Source organism: Euprymna scolopes, chromosome 19 (genome assembly GCF_053919585.1).
Source record: "Euprymna scolopes isolate OS-2025 chromosome 19, ASM5391958v1, whole genome shotgun sequence".
NCBI lineage: Eukaryota > Metazoa > Mollusca > Cephalopoda > Sepiida > Sepiolidae > Euprymna > Euprymna scolopes.
The window spans coordinates 46,095,247-46,121,099 of NC_136500.1; the positions used below are offsets into that span (position 1 = coordinate 46,095,247).

General features: G+C 32.6%; 1 protein-coding gene and 1 pseudogene across 7 annotated transcripts in view; one reads left to right on the forward strand and one right to left on the reverse strand.

The window, feature by feature from the left end:
- LOC145303550 (uncharacterized) overlaps positions 1-25,853 on the forward strand; it is a 553,816-nt gene that overhangs the window by 231,077 nt on the left and 296,886 nt on the right. For 6 of the 7 annotated variants that reach the window (XM_080145051.1, XM_080145052.1, XM_080145049.1 and 3 more), the window contains one exon: positions 19,426-19,562. In XM_080145051.1, coding sequence (XP_080001177.1) covers positions 19,426-19,562 — 137 coding nt within the window. Of the gene's footprint in view, positions 1-6,024; positions 6,198-19,425; positions 19,563-25,853 lie in introns of those variants that run through there. The other variant, XM_080145050.1, reaches the window with a different exon arrangement.
- Positions 14,296-14,414, reverse strand: LOC145240441 (5S ribosomal RNA; annotated as a pseudogene).

Below are 25,853 nucleotides of genomic sequence, written 5' to 3' on the forward strand. Positions count from 1 at the left end.
GGTGGGATCCCTCTACTGCTCCAGAAGATATCTTACTACTGATGCAATTCTCTATCTATATAAAAGCTAAGTACGTCCAAGGATGGAATACTACTGCCATATCTGGCCAGGAGCTGCTAAAATTAGCCTATCTTGCCTTGACAGAGTACAAAATAGACTTTGTGGCTTAGTGGAGGATGTCCTTTTCTCTACCCTGCAACCTCTCTCCCACAGAAGAGACGCGAGCCTATCCTTGTTTTATCGTTATTTCCATGGCAGGTGCTCGTCTGAACTCCAATCTCTGGTCCCCCCTTGCCAATCTTTCACGAAAAACACCCGTCTAGCTGAATCCACTGTGAAAAATTTCCCCCACTCTTTATCTGTGCCTAAATCAAAGCGTAGATTCTATGAACAAAGCTTCTTTCTTAGAACTGCATGCCTGTGGAACTCTGTTCCGTCTGACTGCTTCCCACCTGACTACAACCTGGATGTCTTCAAGTCCAACGTAAACAAATTCCTAATGAATCGCCCTCTTAAGTAAACACTTCATTAAATCTCCACACTAACGTACTGTACTTGCAATAACCCTTATCCCTGAGTAGCTTGATAAGTGGTGACCACTGTGTAAAAAAAAAAAAAAAAAAATATGCATATCTTAAAATGAAGTATACGAAATTGTCAATATCTCAAACACTTATCTTGGCACCATTCTGATTTGGAATGTGATGACCCTCTTCAAGGATTGTTTAGATAGACATTATCTTTGAGATAACTCCATAGATAAAAATCATAGGGTTAATGTGAAACCCATTCCGGATCACACCTTCAATTAATGAGACGATAACCAAAGTGTCCCACCATATAACTGAACAGTGATAAAACAAAGATTGTTCGATGTTCAAGGATTAGACATGCTGGACAAGTCATTCACCTGCTGAAGTTTATCTTCTGTACCAAATATAGTTGGATTGCGGAAAGGATAGTTTTGTTAACATAGGTGACTTTTTCTTTTTTAGGGGCCGTCCTATGTTATTATCATCATACTAATGTCAACATATTTTTTTTTTGTTTCCCCGACTTATTCTAAAACTTCTAAAATGGAATTTCCACGAGTAAAGTTTCTTAACAAGAATTATATATGGAAACACAATACCATGGGGCTGCTTGCAAGCTGACTACAACATAGTCGTTTTCAAGTCTAATGCTAAAAAATTCTTGTTGAATGTCCTCTTAAATAATCAAATTCTACCCCATTTTAGCCATTGTTACTAATCCTCAAGGTGTCTATGTTGCCGTCCACCTGACAAACTAATTAACCCTTATTCTCGAGTAGTGACATCTTTTGTAAAGAAAAAACAATGGCTCCATTGAATAGATCGCTCTTAAGCTTTATCATTTTCTGAATGTCTGTTTTATCTGCTGGCATTGTGTTCTCTTGTCATTTTTTCAAGTAAACATTATCTTTATTTTTTGTAATTCGAAACACAATGGAGAAACTGGACATGTCTATGCATTATTAGTAGGTTAATGATTGCTTAAAACTAGGTAATACTTGATGTTATTGAATTTAGTGATGAGTGTTCAACTGTCTAACTAGTTGTGCTACAAACAAATAAATTGAAAAAAAAAAAAAACATTAAAAAGTCAGTTTATAAGGAGGCTAAGATGTTTGACTATCTTCAGATGAGCAAGTCCATTCTCTGAGTTCTGATGGGCTTCTGGTCTATTAGTGGATAATCTGTAGAAAAATTTAAACACATCAACTATTACAGCACTTTGTGCTGATCGGTGTCAGTTTTATTCTACACCCCTCCAATCAGTATGCAAGTGTAATTGTTTTGGGTAAAGATTTAGTTCCTGGTGGCTTGGTTGATTTTGAGGAAATCATCTGGACAATGCTCAGGCAGATTTTTCTGACATTGGTGTTTGGCGATGTCATTAGGTATGATGACATAAAACTGTATCCATTGATGAGGACACAATTTTGGAGCATTAAAAAGTCTAGAGTCATCCCCTAGTATTATTTATTCCCAAGATCATTCTGGCCCACGATGGTAATAATTGTCAGGGTTCCATCTATGTGTTGAATTAAATCCGCTCTGGACATGACATGAAACAGATTTACATGATGGACAACAAACTCTGTTGAACAAATACTTGACAATCTTAAGAACTCGTAATCACTTTTATGAAAATTACTGAATTCATTATTAAATAACCTAAAAAGTGTTGACATGCTGCAAAACAAACTTCTCTTTCCTGTGGAAATTTGGTTTATCTGTTTAGCTGTTAAATGCCATATCCACTTTTTTGTTGTTTAATATTGAAATCCGTTCAACTATTTTCAACCATTCATTGTATACAATTAATTGAGCACAGATTGATATTTTTACTCAGTTTTGGGGAAATTGTGGGCTCATGCCTTTCCTGGCAATTCTAGTGAATGGGAATCTTTCTGTTGAACTCAAGAATGTGGACAGAAGTTCAAACTGAATGCTTTATTTAATACATGAAAGGGAGTATGCTCTTGTTGCATCAACTTTGACCGGGTAATTAATTTGCAATTATATTGTAATTATTGCCCACGATGAGAATTGAACCTTCAACTTCCAGTATAGTGTCACTTACAACTGAATTTTAACAAGTGCTTTATCAATTACACCTTGGACAATTCTAGGAGCCTTAAATCTATTTTTGTTTTTAAATGTACAATCTTATTACTTATTACTATAGATCATTATACATTTATTTATATATATATATATATATATATATATATATATATATATATATATATAAAGATACTTTATCTGTGTATGTGTAAGTTCGTTTCTTATGGACACTGAAACGACTTGACCGATTTTTTTTAAATTTTTAATTTTTTTAATTTTTTAATTGCACAGTGGTGGGTCCCCGACTAGAGCAAGCAGTCAATCAGTTTGATTGAAAAGTAAGCAATTTCGCCAATTTCAATGACAATACAAATATTGGAAATGTGGTACACTTTCCAATCCTCATTCAATCCTTGACAACATATATATATATATATATATATATATATATATATATATATATATATATATATATATATATATATATATATATATATATATACGTATGGGGTAGTTAAAAGAATAAGATCGATTCTTTAAGAGGAGACTTTTCAGGATAATGCAAAGCTCAACAAATTGGTTTGGAGCTTATATTACTTTATTCTTTTATTACATTACTTTATTCTTTTATTATATTACTTATTTCTAATTATTTATACTTTTTTTTTTTTTTTTTTTTTTACACAGTGATCACCACTTATCAAGGCCCGGAAGCCACTCAGGGATAAGGGTTATTGCAAGTACATTACGTTAGTGTGGAGATTTGATGGAGTGTTTACTTAAGGGGGCGGTTCATTAGGAATTTGTTAACATTAGACTTGAAGACATCCAAGTTGTAGTCCGGAGGGAAGCAGGCAGACGGAACAGAGTTCCACAGGCGTGCAGTTCTAAGAAAGAAGCTTTGTTCATGGAATCCGCGTTTTGATTTAGGCACAGATATAGAGTGGCGGAAATTTTTCACAGTGGATTCAGCTAGACGGGTGTTTTTCGTGAAAGATTGGCGAGGGGGGACCAGGGATTGGAGTTCAGACGAGCACCTGCCATGAAAATAACTATAAAACAAGGATAGGCTCGCAACGTCTCTTCTGTGAGAGAGGGGTTGCAGGGTAGAGAAAAGGGCATCCCCTACTAAGCCACGAAGTCTATTTTGTACTCTGTCAAGGCATGATAGGCTGTTTTTGGCAGCTCCTGCCCAGATATGGCAACAGTATTCCATCCTTGGACGTACTTGGCTTTTATTTAAATACTAAGTTGTTATTCCGATACCCCTTCTAATATATACAGACTTAGCATAAGTCTCCTATTTTAAATAAACACTTTCCATAGTTATAACCCATAACTACATATGATTAAATAAACATCCACTTTCAATCACAACTTCTATATTCTTCCCGATAGGCACACATATATTGAACCCACCATGGCATATGTGGTATGCACCTACCTTCATTTTATAAAAAAGTCATGTTCCTCCTCTATCGTATAGATCACTGTAGTTCTTCCATTTCCCTCTTCCAATAGTCTCAATATATTACCATTCTCCTCTCATGCACATTTATTTTGCCCATAATATAGCTATTGCTAGACGCTGCATTCCTAATATGTTACCGAACTGCTTCTCTTCTGATGAGAAGCATTAGGCTTTGAAATACCATGGTATAAAGAGTTTACTTATCCTACACCCTTAATTGATATATCATCTTTATTAAATAAACAAATCTATATGCGTTAGTATATAGTTTTATATTGTCGTTTTCTTATTTTCTTGATATTATATACAACAATGGTAATGCGAATAATCCAAACTAAATAAATCATATGAGCTAAATTTTATTTTTAATTCATTTATGACACTTTGATTGTCTCTGTGCATCAGCCATATCAACAACTAGCAGGGAGAACTGACGTTGCTCAAGATTGAAAGATGATCATCAAATGTTTTACACGATCATATTTTTATTTACATCAAAACCGGTGAAAGCGCTTATTTTAAAATCAAATCGATTGATTGCATGCTCTAATTAGAGATCCATCACGGTGCACAGGGAGGAAACTTCACATGCCTCTCCACAGTGACTTAGTCCACAATGTATTGTAGTCTATATTGCACTGTAAGGAAACCAACTGTTGATTTTATAAAATTATTTTTATGTATAATGGTCTGAATTAAAGTTTAAAATACAAAAGTCAAATGTCATGGTTTAACTGTGCTCTAAACAAAAACATTAATTTCAAACACATCCCTGTCATATCAAACAACGTACTGTTGATTTTATATGCCTGGATTTATTTCTTGCATGGTGATAATGACTTGAATTTAAGTTTAAAAGTAGCCTGGCTGCCCAGCGTTGCTCAGGTGTTTGAAGTTTGGAGGTGTGTGTTGAGCAAAAAAAAAAAAAAGTGGTAGTAGGCAGGCAGGCTTGAACCTATACCACGAAGGAGGAAAAGAACATGAAAAAAAAAAGAAAGTGGCATGTTCGCTGTTGTGTCCATCGCCAAAGCAGAAGTGACATAGGTTTAAATTAAGGTTAGATAATCAAAAAGAGGGGATGACTTTTGAAAATATCAGCGAAAAAAGCAACCCTTCCCTGTAGAAAAGTGCCCAATTGAGGGTGAAGGAATTAATGCTTTGGGCCAATTTTTCGATATTTGTCATCTGAATGGTCGAGCTTCAAATGATACCGATCTCGTGAACATCTGTTCCCTCTGTCGAAATTTTTAGGCAGGCATACAAACATACATACATACATACATTTAAACAGACAGGTGAGATTTATATTATAGATGAGAAGGTCAAGTATCATGGTGCAATTGTACTTTAAACAGAAACATTCATTTTGAACGCACCCCTGTCATATCAAAGAACCTAGTGTTTATTTTATGTCGAGTCTTTCAGCTTGCGAGTTAATAAAACTTCTCAAATGCACTTGTGATGTTAGGCTGTGTAAGGTCGAAATCGCCTATTGCTTCTTTCATCGGACTATTTCGATTCTCAATACTTATTGAAAACATTTTGATACAAAATCTATTTAAAACACTGCCAGACACATAAAGTACCTTCGTGTTAAATTTTATAAAAATCGCCCCAGCTGCTTTCAAGTCCATAGGGAACGAACTCACAGACACAGGGACACAAAGTTCCTTTTATATAATAGTAGAGATAGAGATTACAGTTTCTCCTTCATTTCCCTTTTCTGGATTCATCTCTCGCGACAATATTTATCATCTCTTCATCCTTCTACCATTTTTTATTTTTTATTTTTCTCAGACTCTGCATCTTTTATTTGGACTTCCGTTTCTATTGTTTGGCTGGCCTAACTAAGAATGCTAAATTCTCACCTGTTGTTTGTATACCTTCTACTACCCCACAACTCAGAATGCGTTCTACCTACCTGTCAGATTAAGACCACATCATAGATCGAGGCCCCCATAACAGATGTAGCTTCTCAGCTGCATCTAGTATGCTGGCCTCGCTTCTCTACAACATCTACCGAAAGCTTCTTGTACCAAACTCATTTCAAAGTCTTTTAATGTCTATTTACCTTGTGTCCATCCACCAATCTCGGCTGGACACGGGACGCATTGAAAGTGTCAGAGATCTTCTTGGTAATGTATCTGTTATTCTTTCGTTATTCAAAGTGTCCCCCAGGCTGTTATGTATGTTAAGTGGGTGTGTTGTTTCTATTCCAGCCAATGAATGTTCAGTGCCAAAACTTCTGCGGTTGTTTTCAAGAGATTCTGTGTTGCGAATGTGTGTTTGAAGTTAAAAATAGCGTTTGGTATTTAAGAAACAATCAATGTCTACTTTTCCTTCTTTTTCTCTTCTTTCTTTCTTTTCTCTTTCTTCGCGTTTTTTTCTTCTTTCTATCAGTTTTCCCATACCTTTTTCCTCCTCTTTATTTTTCTTTTTTCCTTTTCTTCTTTTTATCTTCTCTTTAGTGTTGTTCTCTTTTTTCTCCTTTTTTAATGCTTTCTTTTTTTTTGTTTCTTATTTCGTTTACTTTTTGTTTTATTCTTTTTCCCCTTTTTTTTGTCATTGTCCATTTTATCCTTTTATTTCTTTTTGTTCATTTTTTCTTTTCTTTTTTAAAATTTACTTTTGTTTTCTCCATCTCCTTTTCTTCCTCTTTATCCTTCTTCTCTTCCTCTTTCCATCCTTTTCTATTTATCTTTCTCGCCTTTTCTTTTCTTCCTTTACCCCTCTTCACCTTCTCTTCCATTTTTTAACCATCTTCCTCCTTTTTCTTTCATCCTTCCTTTTTCTTTTAGCTTTCTCGTCTTTTGCTTTTTATTTTTTCTCTTCACTCCTCGTATCTTCTTTCCCTTATCTTCCATTTTCTCTCCTCTTTCTCTTTAGTTCTTCTTTTCCTTCTTTATATTTTCACATCTACTAAATCACACAAGTGAAGATCACGTAATGTTTACATAACATGCGACCATATTTCTTACCTTTGCAGCTAACCAGACATTCTATTTTCACTCCAGTCTTATGCAAGAATCGACACTACCCTACCCTAATCCCGATTACTGGTAGACAACAGTATATGACTGTTTCTACGAGAGCTTTGGGGGTGGATGAGATAAACAAAGGGGATTAATTCGATTTTTTTTTTTCACAACAAACTCTAAACAACAGATTTTGTTAACACATTTCAAATAGTTTTGTTATCGTGTACATATCACTGAAGAAAATAGCACCCAAAATACATTGGGTTTAGATCAGGATTGCTACACGCATAATTAACCGGAAATATCCGGCCTTACCTTTGTATAAACCGGAAGCCCTACCCAATAGCTCCTCCCCTATTAAAACTAGTTCCAATACGAAGAAATGTTCACTTTATCTTATTCTTTCATCAAACCAGAAGAGTACTCGACTCAGTCAACAGCAAACGGTGTTTGGTCAGATTTAGTTCCTAATATTGAACCTCATCTGTAATATAACTTCCGGTCAGAGTTTCAATTTCACAAATTTATTAATTTATTTATTAAATGCTTAGTACAGAATAGTTAACAAAGACCGCACTGCTCAACATGTTAAGAATGGGTTTCTAAATAATAGCCTTAATTTAGCACGGTCAATAAACTACAGAAGATTATTTAGAAAAGCTATTCTTAACATGAGAGGGGGAGGCATCGTTAACTATTCTGTACTTTCACCTAACAATTTAATAAATAAATTAATAAATGAAAATTAAGACAAAGCTTGGCAAACCAGAAGAGTAAGCGATCCAAAACAGGAAGTCTTTAATATCAACAATTATTTCTAACCGAACAGCAGGTACTCGTCTGGTTTGCCCTTCTTTTTTTTTTATACAGTTTTAGCTTTAAGCTTACTCCATAAAGTATTTTTTCATTTGTGCTGTTATTAACTAGTGCAGTCTGTGGAAATTTGACAGTTGTATTCTTATAATTTGAATTATTTGGACAACTGTTGTAATATAGTATACATGATTACGTAGCAAAATATCATCAGCAGTGAGGGATGGGTGGCTCGCGAAGAGATTAGCAGCAGTAGCCAAAATACCGCGCATATGCAAATTAGGAAGTATGCATGTGAAGAAGAAAAAAAGGAGAAAAATGCACCATGTGGTCGAGAGAGAAAAGTGTGCATAAAAAAAATAGACGTGTAAAGTCGAGGATGAGAATAACCTATCTGTGGCCGGCATGGAGTCAGAGGAAAGAAAAATGCGATCAAGACTAGATGGACATGTGACAGCGAGAGACTCTTTAAGTGTTGTCGAGACGGGAGAGTAACGTGTAATAAAAACTTTTGTTAAAGAAGAAAAAAAAATGTCGACCCGGATTTTTATTTATTTCTTTCCAATTTTATTTTTATGAATTACTAAAGTAAAGTATAACACCACGTAATGTTGCACTGTTCGCATCTTGGCTGTTATTCTTTAATGTCTCTGTCAGTGTATAAACTGCATGAATTAAATAAAGGGTTTCTTTTTTGAAATCCATACAGATTCCCGAGTTTAAAATAAATATTCCAGAGTTTGTTATATTGGTGATACAATTGGAGCACAGGGTGGAGCAAGCTGCATGTTGAAGAACAAAAACATAATAAGACATTTTTTCATTCTATATTTTTTAATATTTTAAGGATGAAGCTATTTACAGTAGAACCCAGGGATGCGATGGTCCTAGGATACTTTTTTTTTTTTTTTTTTTCAGGTAGCGATGTGGAATACAATGTTTTTCCGGCCCCTGATTACAGTGTTATTTATAATGTTATTTGATTATATACATGTGTATTATATACTGTATCGTATTTTGTTACTAATTTTTAATGCTATATCCCGAGATTCTACTGTATTATATCTCTGTTTTCTCTCAACCCATGTATAATATAAATCTCACCTGTCTGTTTAAATGTACGTATGTTTGTATGTCCGTCTAAAACTTTCAAAAGAGGCGACGGATTTTCACAAGATCGGTATCGTTTTGAAGCTTGACACTTCAGACGACAACTATCGAAAAATTAACTAAAAACATTAATTCCTTCACCCTCAACTGGGCACTTTTCTACAGGGAGTGGTCGCTTTTTTACCGATATTCAAAAATCATCCTCTCTTTTCGATTGACTAGCCTTAATTTAAACCTTTGCCACTTCCGGTTTGGCGATGGGACACAACGGCAAAGACGTCACATTTTTTTTTTTTTTTTTTTTTTTTTTTACATACTTTTCCTTGTTTGCTGTACAGGCTTGGAACCTACCTGCCTACTACCACTTTTTTTTTTAACACACACCTCCAAACACCACACTCATAAAAATACGTTTTAGCTATGAAATGTATTAATAACACAACTAGTACAGGAATAAAGGAGAGCTCACTTATGCCGATAATTTTAGGATGTACCAAATTAGTTATTGCTTTAAAGAACAAAAAAAATGAAGCTGTTGATAATATTTTTATAAATGCAGTAGCATACAGAACAGGAGGGAACCAGCCACAAGGCGGAAATCCTAGACATCCAAATTGGGGGGGGGGGTCTAATATTTACACCATCTTCCTTTCTCATAATATTTCTCAATACTAGGACTTATACTTTAGTTGTTGGGCCATAAGCTAAGAGTTGGCTCAGGGAATCATCAGAGCATAACATACAACTGCAGAAGCACATATGCACCATTGGGACAAAACGATAAATGCTTTTTCCATTAAAATTTATTTTTATCTTAACAGGTACTCATTTTTCTTTTCTTTTTTACCTTGAACACATACTACTCTGACATTATGTCTCGGTTTTTAGATACAATAGAAGGGAGATAATTGACTGATTTAGTTTTTTCACAGCAGTGCAGAATTATTTAAAAAAAACAAAACAAACAAACACATTCTTGACTTGAGATTGTAATATTGGATCAAAGTACTGTTTGTTCATTCCCACAAATTACTCCAGAAAATGCCAAACTTCTGTTCCAATCCTATACCTGTATAGAAGCCAGATGGAGTACTGTTTTCCAATGCGAGATGGTGTTGCTCGGAGCACTGTTTCTTGTCTTGACAGAGTGCAAAATCAATTTTGAGATCTCTTTTGCCCATTTGTCTTGGAAGTAGCATTGGTAGTCTCTCTCTACTCTATCCTTATTTTCATGGTAGGTGCTTGAGTGACCTCCAATCCCTGATTCCCTCCTGCAAAATGCTCACAGCAAGAACTTGTCTAGCAACAACCACTGTCAATGATTTCCCCTTCTCTCTCTCTCTGTACCTAAAACCAAACGGAACTTCCATGAAAAATCTTTCTTTCCTAGAATTTCCTCCGTCCACAACTAAACACGAGGAATATTCCAAAAGTAATGCCTGCTATTTTTTATTCTGCCTGAATGGATTAGAGGTGATTGCAAATTGCATTGTTATGATAACTGAATTATGCATTCATGACTTGAAAGTTTCATCTTTCTGTTGGAGATATTGATAGTGTAAGCAATCGCTGCCTTGTACACATGTCAGAAGCAGAGATGCATCATTGAATTCCTGGCAAAAGTGCATTGAGAATAGTGGTGGCTATGTAGAAAAATAAATTCTGAAGCACAAAAAGTCATTTGTTGAAGAGATATGAAAGCAGGAGTCATACCATTAAGCACAACTCCTGTCTTCATAGCTCTTCAACTTTTTCAAATTAAAATAATTATAGGAGGCTTTACTTTTGGAACAACCCTCATATCATGAAGCTGCTTACCAACTAACTACAACATTGTTTTTAAGTTCAATGTTAACAAATACTTGTTGTGGTATCCTCTTAAATAATCAAATTCTACCCATTTCACCCATTGTTTCCAATCCTCCGATGGTGTTGTTCATCTCCTTAAATCTTATTCTTGAGTAACTTCCGGGCCTAAAAATAAGATGAACGGACTGAACAGGGTGCCAAAGGTCGATTAATCTTTAACGAGCAAATATGGACAGATGAATGAATCAAAGGCTACAAGTCATGAAAAACATGTTCGTTCATACAACAGAAACTGACTAGACCTGAGCAGTCGGAAAACTGACTTGCTGAATAGGCAAAATACTCTTGCTTATATTGAATCGAATGTCAGGAAAACTAATCATTAGCATAACCAATGTGTAAATATCCTTGACAAGCAGCAAAATCCCACCCTTACACAGTATAGATCTCCAGATGCTCTAATAGTTTCTTCCATCAGACTGCTAGACTTTGGAATTCCCTTCTGGGTTCATGCTTCCCTGACTGTACTGAGATGCAGAACTTCAAGTGTAATGTAAACAGACATCTTGCTGCCCAGCTCCCTTGCCAATTATATCCCAAATAGTAGCCCCAACATCAAAATGGCACTGTGCCTTGTTTGCGGTGAAAGTGTAACTAAAAAAAATGAAAGAAAAAAACAAAAAAAACAGACATGGCTCACTTTCTTGTCCTGGCTATTTTCTTGGCATAGCCAGGACAACAATGAGGCATTAATTATTCATACCAGTTCTACTATATCAGAAAAGCGTTAAAGAAAAATTCGGCCCTGCAGCTTATTTAAGAAAAAAAAATCTGGATGATAATAGCAAGTCTAAATGATCCAGTTAGTATGAGAGAGAGAGAGAGAGAGAGAGAGAGAGAGAGAGAGGGGGGGGACTAATAGTAAAGAAACAGCTGCATGTTATTTTTACTTTAATTTTTCTAAATTTTTCTGTCAGTGTGAACATTATGATCGATATTTCTTTAATTCAATGTGAGGTTTGTTTTATTTATTTATTTATTTAAATTTACAATAATATTTTATATTCTAACCTTTTTGTTTAAAAAAAAACAACCTTTTGTTAAAAACAAAGATTATAAAAGATGTTTAAAGATTGCAACTTAGTAGCATCTACTGGTGTAAAGTTTTACTCATTATTTCATGTTCACAAAAACAAAAGGTCTTTTTCATTATGACGTTTTACTTTTTGTTTTATTTGTCATTCTTTAACGCTAAGGATTCTAGACATGTGGTTTAGTAGCATTATATCTTGATTTTAATCCTCATAAGGGAACATGAACATGTTATGAAACTGTTTTGCACCGGGAAAATTAATTTTACCTGTTGTCGTCATCATCATCATCATCATCATCATCAGTTTAATGTCATTTTTATATGCTGGCATGCATTGATCAGCTTTAAGAAATAGACATACAAAATAACTGGCCAGGCTTTTATTTATCCTTCTTTCTCTCAAGTTCATCCTTATCACTTCCTTCCATGTTTTCCTTGGCCTTTTTCTACAAACTGACCCTGCTACCTCAACTGTTCTGCATCTACTAATCTAAGAACGCTTTCATTCTTTCAAAGTGACCACATCATCAAAGTTTACTCTTCTGCACATATACTATATTGTCCTAATCCTAATTTAATCTTCTTCTGAGGTCATCAAGACTAAATCTGTCTCTAAGACTCACATTACACATCCATTCTATTATCAGTCTCTCCATGCAGCACATGTCCTCAACTCTCACTGACCAGGTTTCACTTCCATACATCATCACACTGCATAGACATTTCTGATAAACTCTTCGCTTGGTTGAAAATGGTCTATAACTTTTGCCTGTTTTTAACAGGCTAAAAGGTGTGTGTGTGTGTGTGTGTGTATATGAACTACCAGCAAGATTGAAGTTCACTCCTGACTCCTGACTCCACAGCAGCAAAGTTAAGCAGTTGATTTGGCTGAGAGCACACAGGAGGAATGGTAGTTGCATATATGCGAAAGCAGATGTTAGCCTCACTCCATGAATTTGTAATTTCAACATATCCTTAGTTCCCACAGATAGAAAGACGACCAGAAGATCATGGATCCTAATGTTGACTCCTTGAAGTGTCACTATAGCCCTGTTAGCCCTGTTGTGGCCCTAATATCTGTTTGCCAGGAGTAACTCTGCCAGGAACCAGAATTCCAGAAGGCATAGCTCTGACAGTACTACGATATTGCCACATTGAAATTTAGAAGGCGGTGCGTCTTCTGATACTTGAATTACTTCCCTTAGTTATTATCTGCAAAAGCACAGCTACTTATGCATATAAATATTGAAATGGAGACATAATGGTTGATAAAGTATTATGACTATTTGTATTGAGACTAGCTGTGACAATTATATATAAAAATAAAATTCCTTGTTATTGTTTCAAATTAATTAAACTCTTCGTTTTGACTTATTTTTTTCATCAGCAAGACAAACAATAAACATTATCATAAAAAACATAATTACTAAAATTAATTGCAAACGCAAATATTATTCACATTCTTGTTTTTTTTTTTTATTCTTCTAATCTTTAGCAAAATAAAAGACAATAAAAGAAAGGCTTCTTTTGTTCAAGTAATTAAGCTATTTTATTACTTACAGGGAGCACCTGGCGTTGTCTGGTCATAAAATGTCTAAATATAATATTTTAATTTATGCAGATTTCATATATATTAGTCAATTCTTTATCTATTATTTCATATTATATAGTACCCAATATATAGTCATGATTTTAAAAGTAACAAAAAATAAAAATGACTTGGGTGCCATCAGATATAATCGAAATTGAAACCAAAATTTATAGCGCTCCAGCCTGAGACGTTACCGAATAAGCCATTGTCAGTTTGATAAGAAATAGCTAAAAATAAACTAAGATCAACATACAAATGTATATTTGCACATGTATAGAAAAACAGTTTAAGTCGACTTATGCTTGCCAAGTTCTCAGTTCTTTCAATTTTAACCCTTTAACAACTATTTTAAGTGAGTAAACACCCATAAAAAAAACGATCCACAAAAAATGCAATCAATTGAACCACCTCACATTACTCTGTGACCTTCCGTCTCAGAAGAGATACAGTTTAAAAAAATGGAGACAGACAAACAGACGTAGTGAGTTTTAGTTTACCATTTTTTTTTTATTATTGTTAGTTAATTTAAATAATGCACACAAAACATATTTTTTAAAAAGATGAAAATACTTATTTATTTATATATATATATATATATATATATATATATATATATATATACTGATGAGCTGTGAAACAGCGAAACAGTACTGTATGTGGATGTGCATGTGCAGTTAGCATCAACCCTATTCAGGGTTTAACCAGCTTCCTCTGAAGGAGGAAGTTTCATGGGAGTATGAAATTCACAAGCGGTCCCCAGTCGCATGTATATCCCCGTTAGGAGAGATGATGATGTTAGGTTTTTGCAACTTTTTTGCAGGGAGGTGTCGACGTCCTCTTACATACAGCGCCTTAAATTCCCAAATTGGTCACCCATTTTAGTAATGACCAGACTCAACATTGCTTAACTTCAGTGATCTGATGGGAACTGGTGTGTCAACGTGATTATGCCGTATGTGTATGACTATATATATATACACACACGCACATATATATACACACATACACACATACATATAAATACATGTGAGTTTGCTAGAACTGTTTTATCTTAAATTATGCACATTGTAGAAAATATGCATAAATAGAACTGGACGTACCACTTAAATGAAACCCTTAATCTAATAAGAAAACAAAATATATATATATATATATATATATATATTATAGCAGGGTAACCCAGTGTTGTCAATCATTTTTGTTTTTGTTTGTTTTCTTATTAGATGAAGGGTTTCATGTAAGTGGTAGGTCCAGTTCTATTTATGCATATTTTCTACAATGTGCATGATTTAAGATAAAACAGTTCTAGCAAACTCACATGTATTTATATGTATGTGTGTATATATGTGTGTGTGTACATATATATATATACAAAAGTGACCTTGCCTGTGTGTGTTTGTGCAGAAAATCTCTATTAAACTCCTCTTTGAATTTTTGGTTTCCAGATTTAAGACTTAATATATAAGGTATTTGGACTTGTGGAACACTTTTGATTTGGTTTTTAGCCGGTAAAAATAGCTGCTAAGAGGTAGGTGTATCAGAATTTTGGGTGAATTTTTGACACCCCTAACACGAAACTGCGAATAAAATATAAAAAACTTGTAATTTCTCTTTTAAAAGTGGGTTGTTTATTTTCTTTATGGATTATACTTCCAAAATAAACTATTAAAGTTGTATAAAAAGTAATAGAAATATTATTTTTATTTAAAAAAAAAAACAGTGTTTACAAAGTGCTGGCGCGCTTCCATGCAGCTATTTTTTTACGTAATGAAATCAATTGAATTTTACGAGTTAAATATTTTTCAATTTTTAAACTTTAAAATTCTATCAAAAGGTTTCTATTGATTCAATTTTTACGATATTTTCAGGGTCAATGTGAAATTTTATGCTCTTTCCAATAAACCGAATATAATATTTTAGACAAACGTTATTTTTTAAATTTACCCCCACCCCATTTTGAAATGTCTATTAAAAAGTAAATAATTAATTTACTCACCAAGGTTTTATATATCACAAATTGAAGATAAAAGATCAATAAATTATATATTCAAATTTAAAACAAATAAAGAAGTGTTTTTTAGAAATTAATCTGTAAAATCCGAAGTTTAAAACCTTTTTTTTTTTTTTAAACACGTTTTTTTTTTTTTGTTAGTTTTTTTTTTAAATAAAACCTTGGTCCTTGCTCCTTTAATTGAAAAAAAAAAATAGGGTTTGAGTTACATTTTTCGAGTAGTTATAAGCTTGGAAAGACGAGTAAAATTATTCAATATTTTTTCACGCATTCGTAAGGTCAGTTTCTGACACACCTAACTAGGGGGGTCAAAATCAAAAATAATATATTGATCTTGGCCTAGAGTGAATCAAATAATTCCGCTTCTTTCTGCACATGCACTAATTAACAGTTATAATTTAAACAATTTATTTGGATTTAGGTCATATGCTAATGAACAAGGCTGGAAATCAGTATGTTTTGGTTTTGATTCTAGCTGATGGCGGCCAAGTCACATTTTTTTTTTTTTTCACTTTTGAAATCATTATTATATTAGCGGGACCTGTGGAAATTCCACCGGGGACTCATTCAAGGCAAAATGGATGCGCATGCTTTTGTATGTCCAGCAAAGACTTTTTTCGCCGGGGTTCTCGGGGGGGGGGGGGCTACTATTTTCGCCCGTCTCTCTCTTTGACACGGTAAGTTTGGGAAAATGAGTTATGGGTTTGTTTTAAATTTTTGGTAATTGGTCAAGTTGAGATAAGTAGGTCCCGCAGACGAGCCTCGTTCTGACATTCGGAAAATTTAGGTTAACAACCGGTGAAGCTACCGAAAATTAACCCTTTTGAATGAAGATGAATATAAACAATATTTTTAAAATTAATTTTTTGATTTTACTTAAAAACAAAATGTAAACATATATAAACAAAATATTTTAGAAAATAATTTTTTAATTTTAAATAAAAATTGATTGTAAAGAATTTTTTGGTAGGATTGGAGTTTAGGTGGCGATTAACCACGAACCCAAACCAACCCAAACCAAACCAAAAGCGAAAGGGACACAAATATCGAGTCAATAATTAATTTATTTACCAAAGTTTTATATATCTGTCTGACAGCGCCTATGTATGTGATGGAATGAGAAAACTCATTAAGATAAATAAAGATTACCTTAAAATAGTTAATAAAATTCTTGTACATCATATTAAATATGTTATGAAAAGTTCTATGACGTTTTGGTATTTCTACACTTTATCACCGAAACTGGAGACGCTATTTTATTTCACGCACCTGTTGTTGAAATCCAAGGGAGAGATCAGTATTTTAAACTATGACAGAAGCACGAAATAAATAACACAATTAAACTAGATAATGATTTTTCGGTTTCATTTAAATTAATTTGTTGTTGACCCTTCGAAGTTGCTTTAATTAAAAAAAAATGTTTCATTAAAATTATTTATTTGTTCGAACAAAAACAAAAACAAAACAAACTATTTTATAAAAATCCAATGTTGCTTTCATTACAAAATTGTTTTATTAAAATTATATTTTCTTACGCAAACTTTTCAATAAATGTTTTTACAATTATATTTTGATACATTTTTATACAGTAAATGTTTTGGTTTTCAAATGGCGCTCACCCAGTTTAGAAAATTATGAATATGTCCTTTTCATTTTCTGTTTTTAATTAAGAATATATATCTTAGGTATAATGTCTATAATATAAAGTTGAACGTCTGTGTGTGTGACTGGTCACGAATAGGCTCCTATATGGTTGACTGTTATTAAAAACTGATCACATATAATGATAGAAGATGTATCGAGACACAGGAATGGGTATGTTTGATCTGGCATAATGATGATTCATTAAAATTGTGGGGTCTGCGTACGCACCTGGTCCACAAAGTATGGAAATAAAAAATTTAAAAATTAAAAAAAAACGTTTACAAGTGTTTTTGATATAGATGTACATAATAATACTTTGATAAGTATGTTTTAACTTAAATAGGGATGGTATAATAAAATTGTGGGGTCTGCGTTCGCACCTGGCCTCCATAGAATGGAAATAGGCACAAACTTTAATAAAGACTTTTCATATCTATCTGCGTATGTATACTTTGATAATTATGTTTCAGCTTGAAGAAATATGGTATAATAAAATTATGGGGTGTTCGTTCGCGCCTGACCTCCATAGAATGGAAATATGTCACAAAGTTTAACAAGGTTTTTTAATATAGATCCACAGAATATTGTGATAAGTGTTTCAGTGTGAACAGGTATGGTATAATAAATTATGTTTTTTTTATCTATTTTATTTTTACTTTCATTATATTTTGCTTTGGTTTTGATACCCCCAAATTCGAAGCTATCTTTTACACCCCTTCCTTTTCATAACCTATCATACTTTCATAAATCAGAGTCCATTTCCTGTAGGCTGTTTTTTTAACCCAGTCAACGACGGGTACTTTTGCTAGTATATATATATATATATATATATATATATATATATATATATATATATATACGTTTCATGAAAAACTTTCCGTTTTCATTAATTAAATCGAAACATTTCCAATTAAACAATTACAGATATATGTTCTCTTTCACTTTCTTTATTTACTTTTCTTCATAGTTTTTTTTTTCGGAAGTAATTAATATCTAGTTTAATTTTTTGTTATTTTTTTTTAATTTCGATCATAGTTTAAAATACTGATTTCTCTCGTGACTTTTAACGACAGGTGTGTGAAATAAAATGGCGTCTCCAGTTTCGGCGATAACAACATTAATCTCACTTCAAACAAACAATTCAATTTAAAAATATAAGAGAATCATAATGAAAGAAGCGTAAATCTAAGATATTTTTTAACGATGCGAATTTACCCCCGAGGAAATACACGATTCTTACGATTAATGATTCTGATTCCGATTAATCGTCCCACCACTAATAATAACAATAACAACAACAATAATAATAATAATAATAATAACAATAACAACAACAATAATAATAATAATAATAATAATGATAATAATTATAATAACAATAATAATAATAATAACAATAATAATAATAATAATAATAACAATAATAATAATAATAATAACAATAACAACAATAATAATAATAACAATAATAACAACAATAATAATAACAACAATAATGATAATAATGGTACTCATGCAGAGAGTGATCTGTGCTGAAATAATTACGTTATTATTTAAAAAGCCGTTCTTAACATGGGGAGGGGAGAGTATTCACCTTTCTCCAGATAAAACTTAAAAATTCTAAGTTAATAAGTTTGGATGGCATTAACTTTGCTGATGACGAATAAATAATCTGACCCGAGAGATTCATATTTTGGGTCACAGGGAGAAATTTTTAATGTTTTATTATTGGCTCACATGGAGCTTTCACACAAGTCAACAAACGATCTGATTGGAAACCTGTGGTGTTCTCTGGAAGCTGAGTGACAACAAGTCTCCCCAGACGTCCAGCTCTCTCCACCTCCTTCGATAGCATTTTCAAATGAATTTGCATTATCGCAACAGCCGCTTACCATTGATTTCTCGCTGGTAGTGGCCATTGTTTTATACTGGAATTTGAGTGGCACTCAGCCTCCCCAAGGTCCCAGTTCTCTTTGCGCTTGTCCAGCCGAGGTCTGGTTGGCACTCCCTCCTCGGTCTTTCAGTCCTTATTGACCCTTCTCGGCCCTTTGGTATCACTTTTTTATTGTGGGGAACGATGAAACAATGGGGGGGATGCATGATGGGGGGGGGGGGGTGTAGAACTTGTAGATATGCAGTTTCAGTGTTCTTCATTCCCTGTAACGTTTATTGGTTATATTGTCTTGTATTGTTCTCCACATTCAAGGGTTTTTCTTAATATTTATTATTATTATTATTATTATTATTATTATTATGCATGATTTTATTGTTTATATAATGGATTCATTTTTATCTTTTTTTTTTTGTCCTTCAGCCAAAGCAGCTGGCCTGCTGTGCGTCTTGGGAATTGGCTTAGGGCTTGGCTCTCTCTTGATCTATCGACTCTTCAAAAAGTATCAGTGCTCAGACGAATTACCAAACAAGTCTAATGAAGAATGTTATATGTGTCTGGTAAGTCTTGCCATTTTCCTTTCTTTTGTTTTGCTTTTGATTTCATAGCCCATACAGTGATTAATGAGGATATGAGCATATCAACTTGATTCTTTGCATATACATATATGTATTTAAGAAAATATCTTTATTTCAAACGATTGTTTCTGTCCCTTCTTGAAATATATTTTAGATATTTGCCCCAAGCTTCATTAGTTAAGGTTTTTCCATCAAATTACATTTAAAAAAACACACACAAAAAAAAAACACCATCATAAAAATCCTTTTCTTCATTTTATTTATTTATCCTCCTTCGAGTTTTCAAGCAGCTCAAAATAAATAAATCTACTAGCTACATTATTGTTATGATAAAAGGCAAAAATGAACATTAGAAAACACTCTGAAAAAAAGTGTGTGTGTGTGTGTGTGTATATATATATATATATAATGAAAGATGTGGAATAAAAATTATATATACCTTTTTTATATCACCAGAACAGTAAGTTAAGGGGAAATATATAGTAAACAATGGTGTTTAAAATTCCCAAAACCAAGTAATTATTCATATTTTACTTTGCTGAATTAAAACAAAAAGAATTCAATGTAACTCATGCAAAAATGAACAACCAGGAATAAACATATAATTACCAAGATCTTCAGAAGATCATCATATCACTTTTAGAGAATTTTCTTACACACATACACAAATGTACATATATATATATATATATATATATATATATATATATATATATATAGTAAGTAATAAATTTTAAAAGGATCAGTGTAAGTGCATGAGCATCAGTTTGATGCTCAATAGAATGTTCAAGCATTTTTTGTAGACTAGAGTGCACTTATTCTAGTGATCTGGTTTCTCAAAACAGACCTGATCTTGTCTCACTTCCTGACAAGGACGTCAATAAAATCATAAACTATTGTAACTCAACATTATGAATTATTGCATATGTATTTCAGGAAACAGTGTAACATGGGCATGTTATTTATTTTTGTTGGTAAAGGCAAAGATTAAGGGAATAAACCCTGACAAAATACCTGGTTTGGAGTTCTGATAGGTAGATGGTGAAACACCACAATACCTTTCTCGCAACTCCTGCAGCTGTGCTGGCTCTGACCATATTAGCTTGCCTTTCCGTTGAACTTTTTTTCCAACATTCAGAAGGAGACCCTGGTAACTCGACAAACTTTGGTCTCCTTATCACCCGCCAGGCCTGCATCCAGAGAGGCAACTCCAGCTTCCACTTTATAGCCACAACAGACGCTGCAGTACACCAGACTAGATGCAGAGCGCAATTGTTATATTAGACCAAAGTTTGCCATTAATTAAAAAAACTTTACCATTTGGAGGTGCGGGATACACTAAAACCATATCATAGCACCTTCAGAGAAAGACAAATAAAAACATTAAAATAATGCTATAGTTATTGCTTCTTCTTATCCTGGGATGAGTATTTGACTAGTAACTTATATAAAATATATAAATTATTAAATAAATTTGGAAATGCTTTGTTCATGGACCTCATGATTAAAAAAAAAACAAAAAAACTTTTTATTTTTATTTTTTTTCGAAGAGAAATCTTCTAATGTAAGTCCTCACATCATAGATTTATTAGCTGCGTGGTTCGCTAGTGTTGCCACTGAATGTGTAACATATTTGTGTGTGGGTTAAGTATTATTCTTGATTTTGATTCTTTCTTTGAATATTTGATGGATTAATAAATATTTTCATTTAGTGAGATTTTATTATCAATTTTTCTTTTTTTTTCTTTCTTTTTTTTTAATTAGGCTTTCTTTTATCTAGTACGGCACAATCACGTTGGCACACCGGTTCTTGCCAGATCACCGAAGTAAAGCAACATTGAGTCTGCCCAGTACCAGATGGATGACCATTTGGGAAAGCTAGGCGCTGTATGTACCTTCTTAGAAGGTTGGGCGTGGGGCCAGCACCTTCACCCCGTAAAAAGAATTCCTCGCTACAAAAGCATCTACAAAAAGTTGTAGATGGCCTACGCCCCTCCAGGGGCTCAAGGCTATGGATGGATGGATGTTTCTTTTATCTCAATAGAGATAACATCTATCTTTGTAATTTTATATATATACTAGCAAAAGTACCCGTTGTTGACTAGGTTCAAAAACAGCCTACAGAAAATGGACTCTGATTTATGAAAGTATGATAGGTTATGAAAAGGAAGAGTTGTAAATTTGGGTTGAATTTGGGGGTATCAAAACCAAAGCAGAATATGATGAAAGTAAAAATAAAATAGATAAAAAAAAACAATTTATTGTACCATACCTGTTCACACTGAAACACTTATCACAATATTCTGTGGATCTATATTAAAAAACCTTGTTAAACTTTGTGACATATTTCCATTCTATGGAAGTCAGGTGCAAACGAACACCCCATAATTTTATTATACCAGACAGACAGACAGACAGACACACACACACACACACACACACACAGGCATTCAGCTTTATATTATAGACATATATATATATCTATAATATAAAGGTGAATGTCTGTGTGTGTGTGCGTGCGGTCATGAATAGGCTCCTATATGGTTGACTATTTTAAAAAACTGATTACATATAATGATAGAAGATATATCGAGACACAGGAATGGGTATGTTTGATCTTGCCAAACGGTGGTTCATTAAAATTGTGAGGTCTGCGTTCACACCTGGTCCACAAAGTATGGAAATAAAAAATTTGAAAATAAAAAAAAACGTTTACAAGTGTTTTTGATATAGTTGTACATAATAATACTTTGATAAGTATGTTTTAACTTAAATAGGGATGGTATAATAAAATTGTGGGGTCTGCGTTCGCGCCTGGCCTCCATAGAATGGAAAAAGGCACAAACTTTAATAAAGACTTTTCATATCTATCTGCGTAAGTATACTTTGATAATTATGTTTCAGTTTGAAGAAATATGGTATAATAAAATTATGGGGTGTTCATTCGCACCTGACTTCCATAGAATGGAAATATCACAAAGTTTAACAAGGTTTTTTAATATAGAGCCACAGAATATTGTGATAAGTGTTTTAGTGTGAACACGTATGGTATAATAAATTATGGGGTTTATCTATTTTATTTTTACTTTCATCATATTTTGCTTTGGTTTTGATACCCCCAAATTCGAAGCTATCTCTTTACAACCCTTCCTTTTCATAACCTATCATACTTTCATAAATCAGAGTCCATTTCCTGTAGGCTGTTTTTTTAACCCAGTCAACGATGGGTACTTTTGCTAATATATATATATATATATATATATATATATATATATATATATATATATATATATATATAACGAGCAAACAGTTAATAAAACATGTTAAAAAAACACTTTGAAAAAGAGTTAAAAATATATTTAATCTAAAAAGGAAACACTAGATAAATGGATAGTCCTTAATCCACGGAGTTTCGAAGAAATACTTTCCTTCTCATCAGAGGGTAGGAATTAACAAAATGTGCGATCGGATTTTGCATGCAAAAGTATTTGATGAAAGAACAAGTAAGTCAAAGATCTTACTTGAAAACAAAAAAAGTGAAGCAGAGGGAATATGGTGAAGAATATATATATATATATATATATATATATATATATATATATATATATATATATATAATATTCAATAGAGAATTGGCTCTGTAATAATAAATAAAAAAACTGCATGAATGAAAATGTATTTAAGCAAATTTTATGTTCCACTAGTAAGTAATAAACTTGAAATTTATTATTTATTTACTTATTGTTATTCATATATATGTATGTGTATAAGTATATATATATATATATATATATATATATATATATATATACTTATACACATACATATATATGAATAACAATAAGTAAATAAATAATAAATTTCAAATTTATTATTTATTTACTTATTGTTATTCATATATATGTATGTGTATAAGTATATATATATATATATATATATATATATATATATATACTTATACACATACATATATATGAATAACAATAAGTAAATAAATAATAAATTTCAAGTTTATTACTTACTAGTGGAACATAAAATTTGCTTAAATACATTTTCATTCATGCAGTTTTTTTATTTATTATTACAGAGCCAATTCTCTATTGAATATTATATATATATATATATATATATATATATAGTACTGATTTGAAAGTTAAAAAAAAATGGCTTTATGCCATCAGTCAGTATTGAAACTAAAACATTTAGCACTCCAGCCGCATTACCTACCATTTGAGTTCTCAATAGAGAGATAAGAAAGATTTAAAATCAAACCACTGTGTTATGAATGAATTTGCACATGTGCAAAAGTAATAGAAATATGTCAGCATATTGAAATAAACATTTTGTATTTCATCCTGCCGATATGTCTGTTCTTGTTGTTCATCCATCCAAACAAAGATTTTACTCATCATAAACCATCCTTGGGGTATGATTACTATTTCCTGTGAATGTCAATGTTATGTAACCAGTAGTTTAAGAGTTTATCAGTTAAATATTCTCTCTCTCTCTCTCTCTCTCTCTCTCACACACACACACACACACATCTACTGTTTTATTTATATAAATTATTGTCATGATTTATCTGGAAGGATATCCAGCCCTTTTTATGTACCTGATTAATACTTGACCCTGGATGGATTGAAACAGTCTCTTCCAAAGGAATGAGTTTTCAGTGAAGATTAAATTCACAAATAATTCATATCAGGTGAGATGATAATGTTAGTCTTTTTTTTTTTTTTTTTTTTTTTTTTTTTATAAGGTATTAACATCCGCCTACATACTGCACCTGGTATTCCCAAAATGGAGTAATCACACATATGGTACTAACCAGGCTCGATGTTGCATAACTTTGGTGATCTAATGAGAATTAGTATGGCAACATGATTATGCTCTGATGTTTTGATTTTCAGATTTTTTTTTTTTTTCAATTTTGTTTTCTGTTTGCGTTTGTTGGAGATGTGGTATTCTACTGGTTGATAGGAAATCACCCACTATTTCAAAGAGTCCAACCCAGAAATCTTTTTAAAATCCTAACCTTCCCTTTAAGCTCAGTTGTTTGTATTTCTCTTATGGTCATCGGTATATTTGACAGGTAGTTTAGAAAATTCTTTTTATTTTTTAGTGTGTGTGTGTGTATGCGTGTGTGTGTAATGTTGCTTTTTGGTAGCCACTTGTGCTCTACGTAACCAATACGATAATTGCATATAATTAAATGGAACAGTTAATTTATCTACTGGACTGAGGACATAAAATTCACATAGAGAAAAACTATTTGCGTATTTCGGTCGCAATTTCTTGTAAAGACAGGAGAAATGTCGTAAACTTCCAGCTAATCTGTTTATGGTGTTGTTTTAGCAGCAATGCGATTAGTCATATGTCCAAATAGACGAAATCAAATGTCAAAATAGACTTAAAAGTCCAAGTACTTTAGGACTAAGCACTGGTCATTATCAAGAGAATAAACAAGTACACAAAAATGTGACAGTCTGTGTATGTGTGTATGATAATAATAATGGGTGCATGTGCATGACTAGGATGAAATCACTCCTTTGGTTTTCAGTTGGGAGATGAGGAGAGTGCATAGCAGGTGTAGACAAATGCAATTTCAGGACCGAATTGAAAATAAATGTTTTTTGGGGGTTTTTTTTTAGAAAGTTTTTTTTAGATAAATATAAGAAACTAAGAAATATAAGACAAAGTATATATATATTTTTTGAATAAAATAGACATTTTTTTATTTTTAATAAGACAAGAACATAAGATTTTTGTAACACATTTCTGAAAATAAAATTTAAAAAAAAAACGATTTTGTGTTATAAGTTTTTTTATATTTATTTAAAAAAAAACTTTCTCAACAACAACAAAAAAAAAGGGCATTTATTTTGATTCAATCCTGAAATTGCATTTGTCTCCCCCTGCTATGCACTCTCTCCATGTCCCGTTCTAGTAGTGCACAAGTGTCTAATAATGTGTGTGGGTGTTCATCCTCCATTCTATGATAAAACTCAATATATATTGATTTCTATATATCTAACTATCCATCCCATAATGTAAAATTTAGTGGGTAAAAAACTACCAAACTAAAAAAATTTCAAGTGTTTATGGAAAAAGACAAAGAAAATAACAAGTCAGACATCCCACGCTCCTACTCCAACCACTATCTAAAATTAATTTTTTAAAAGATCCTTTACTGTAATTTCCATAATTAGACGTTCTCTTCTTTTGATTTCCCCCTTTTTCTTTCTATATTGATTGATACATTTATTTATTCTT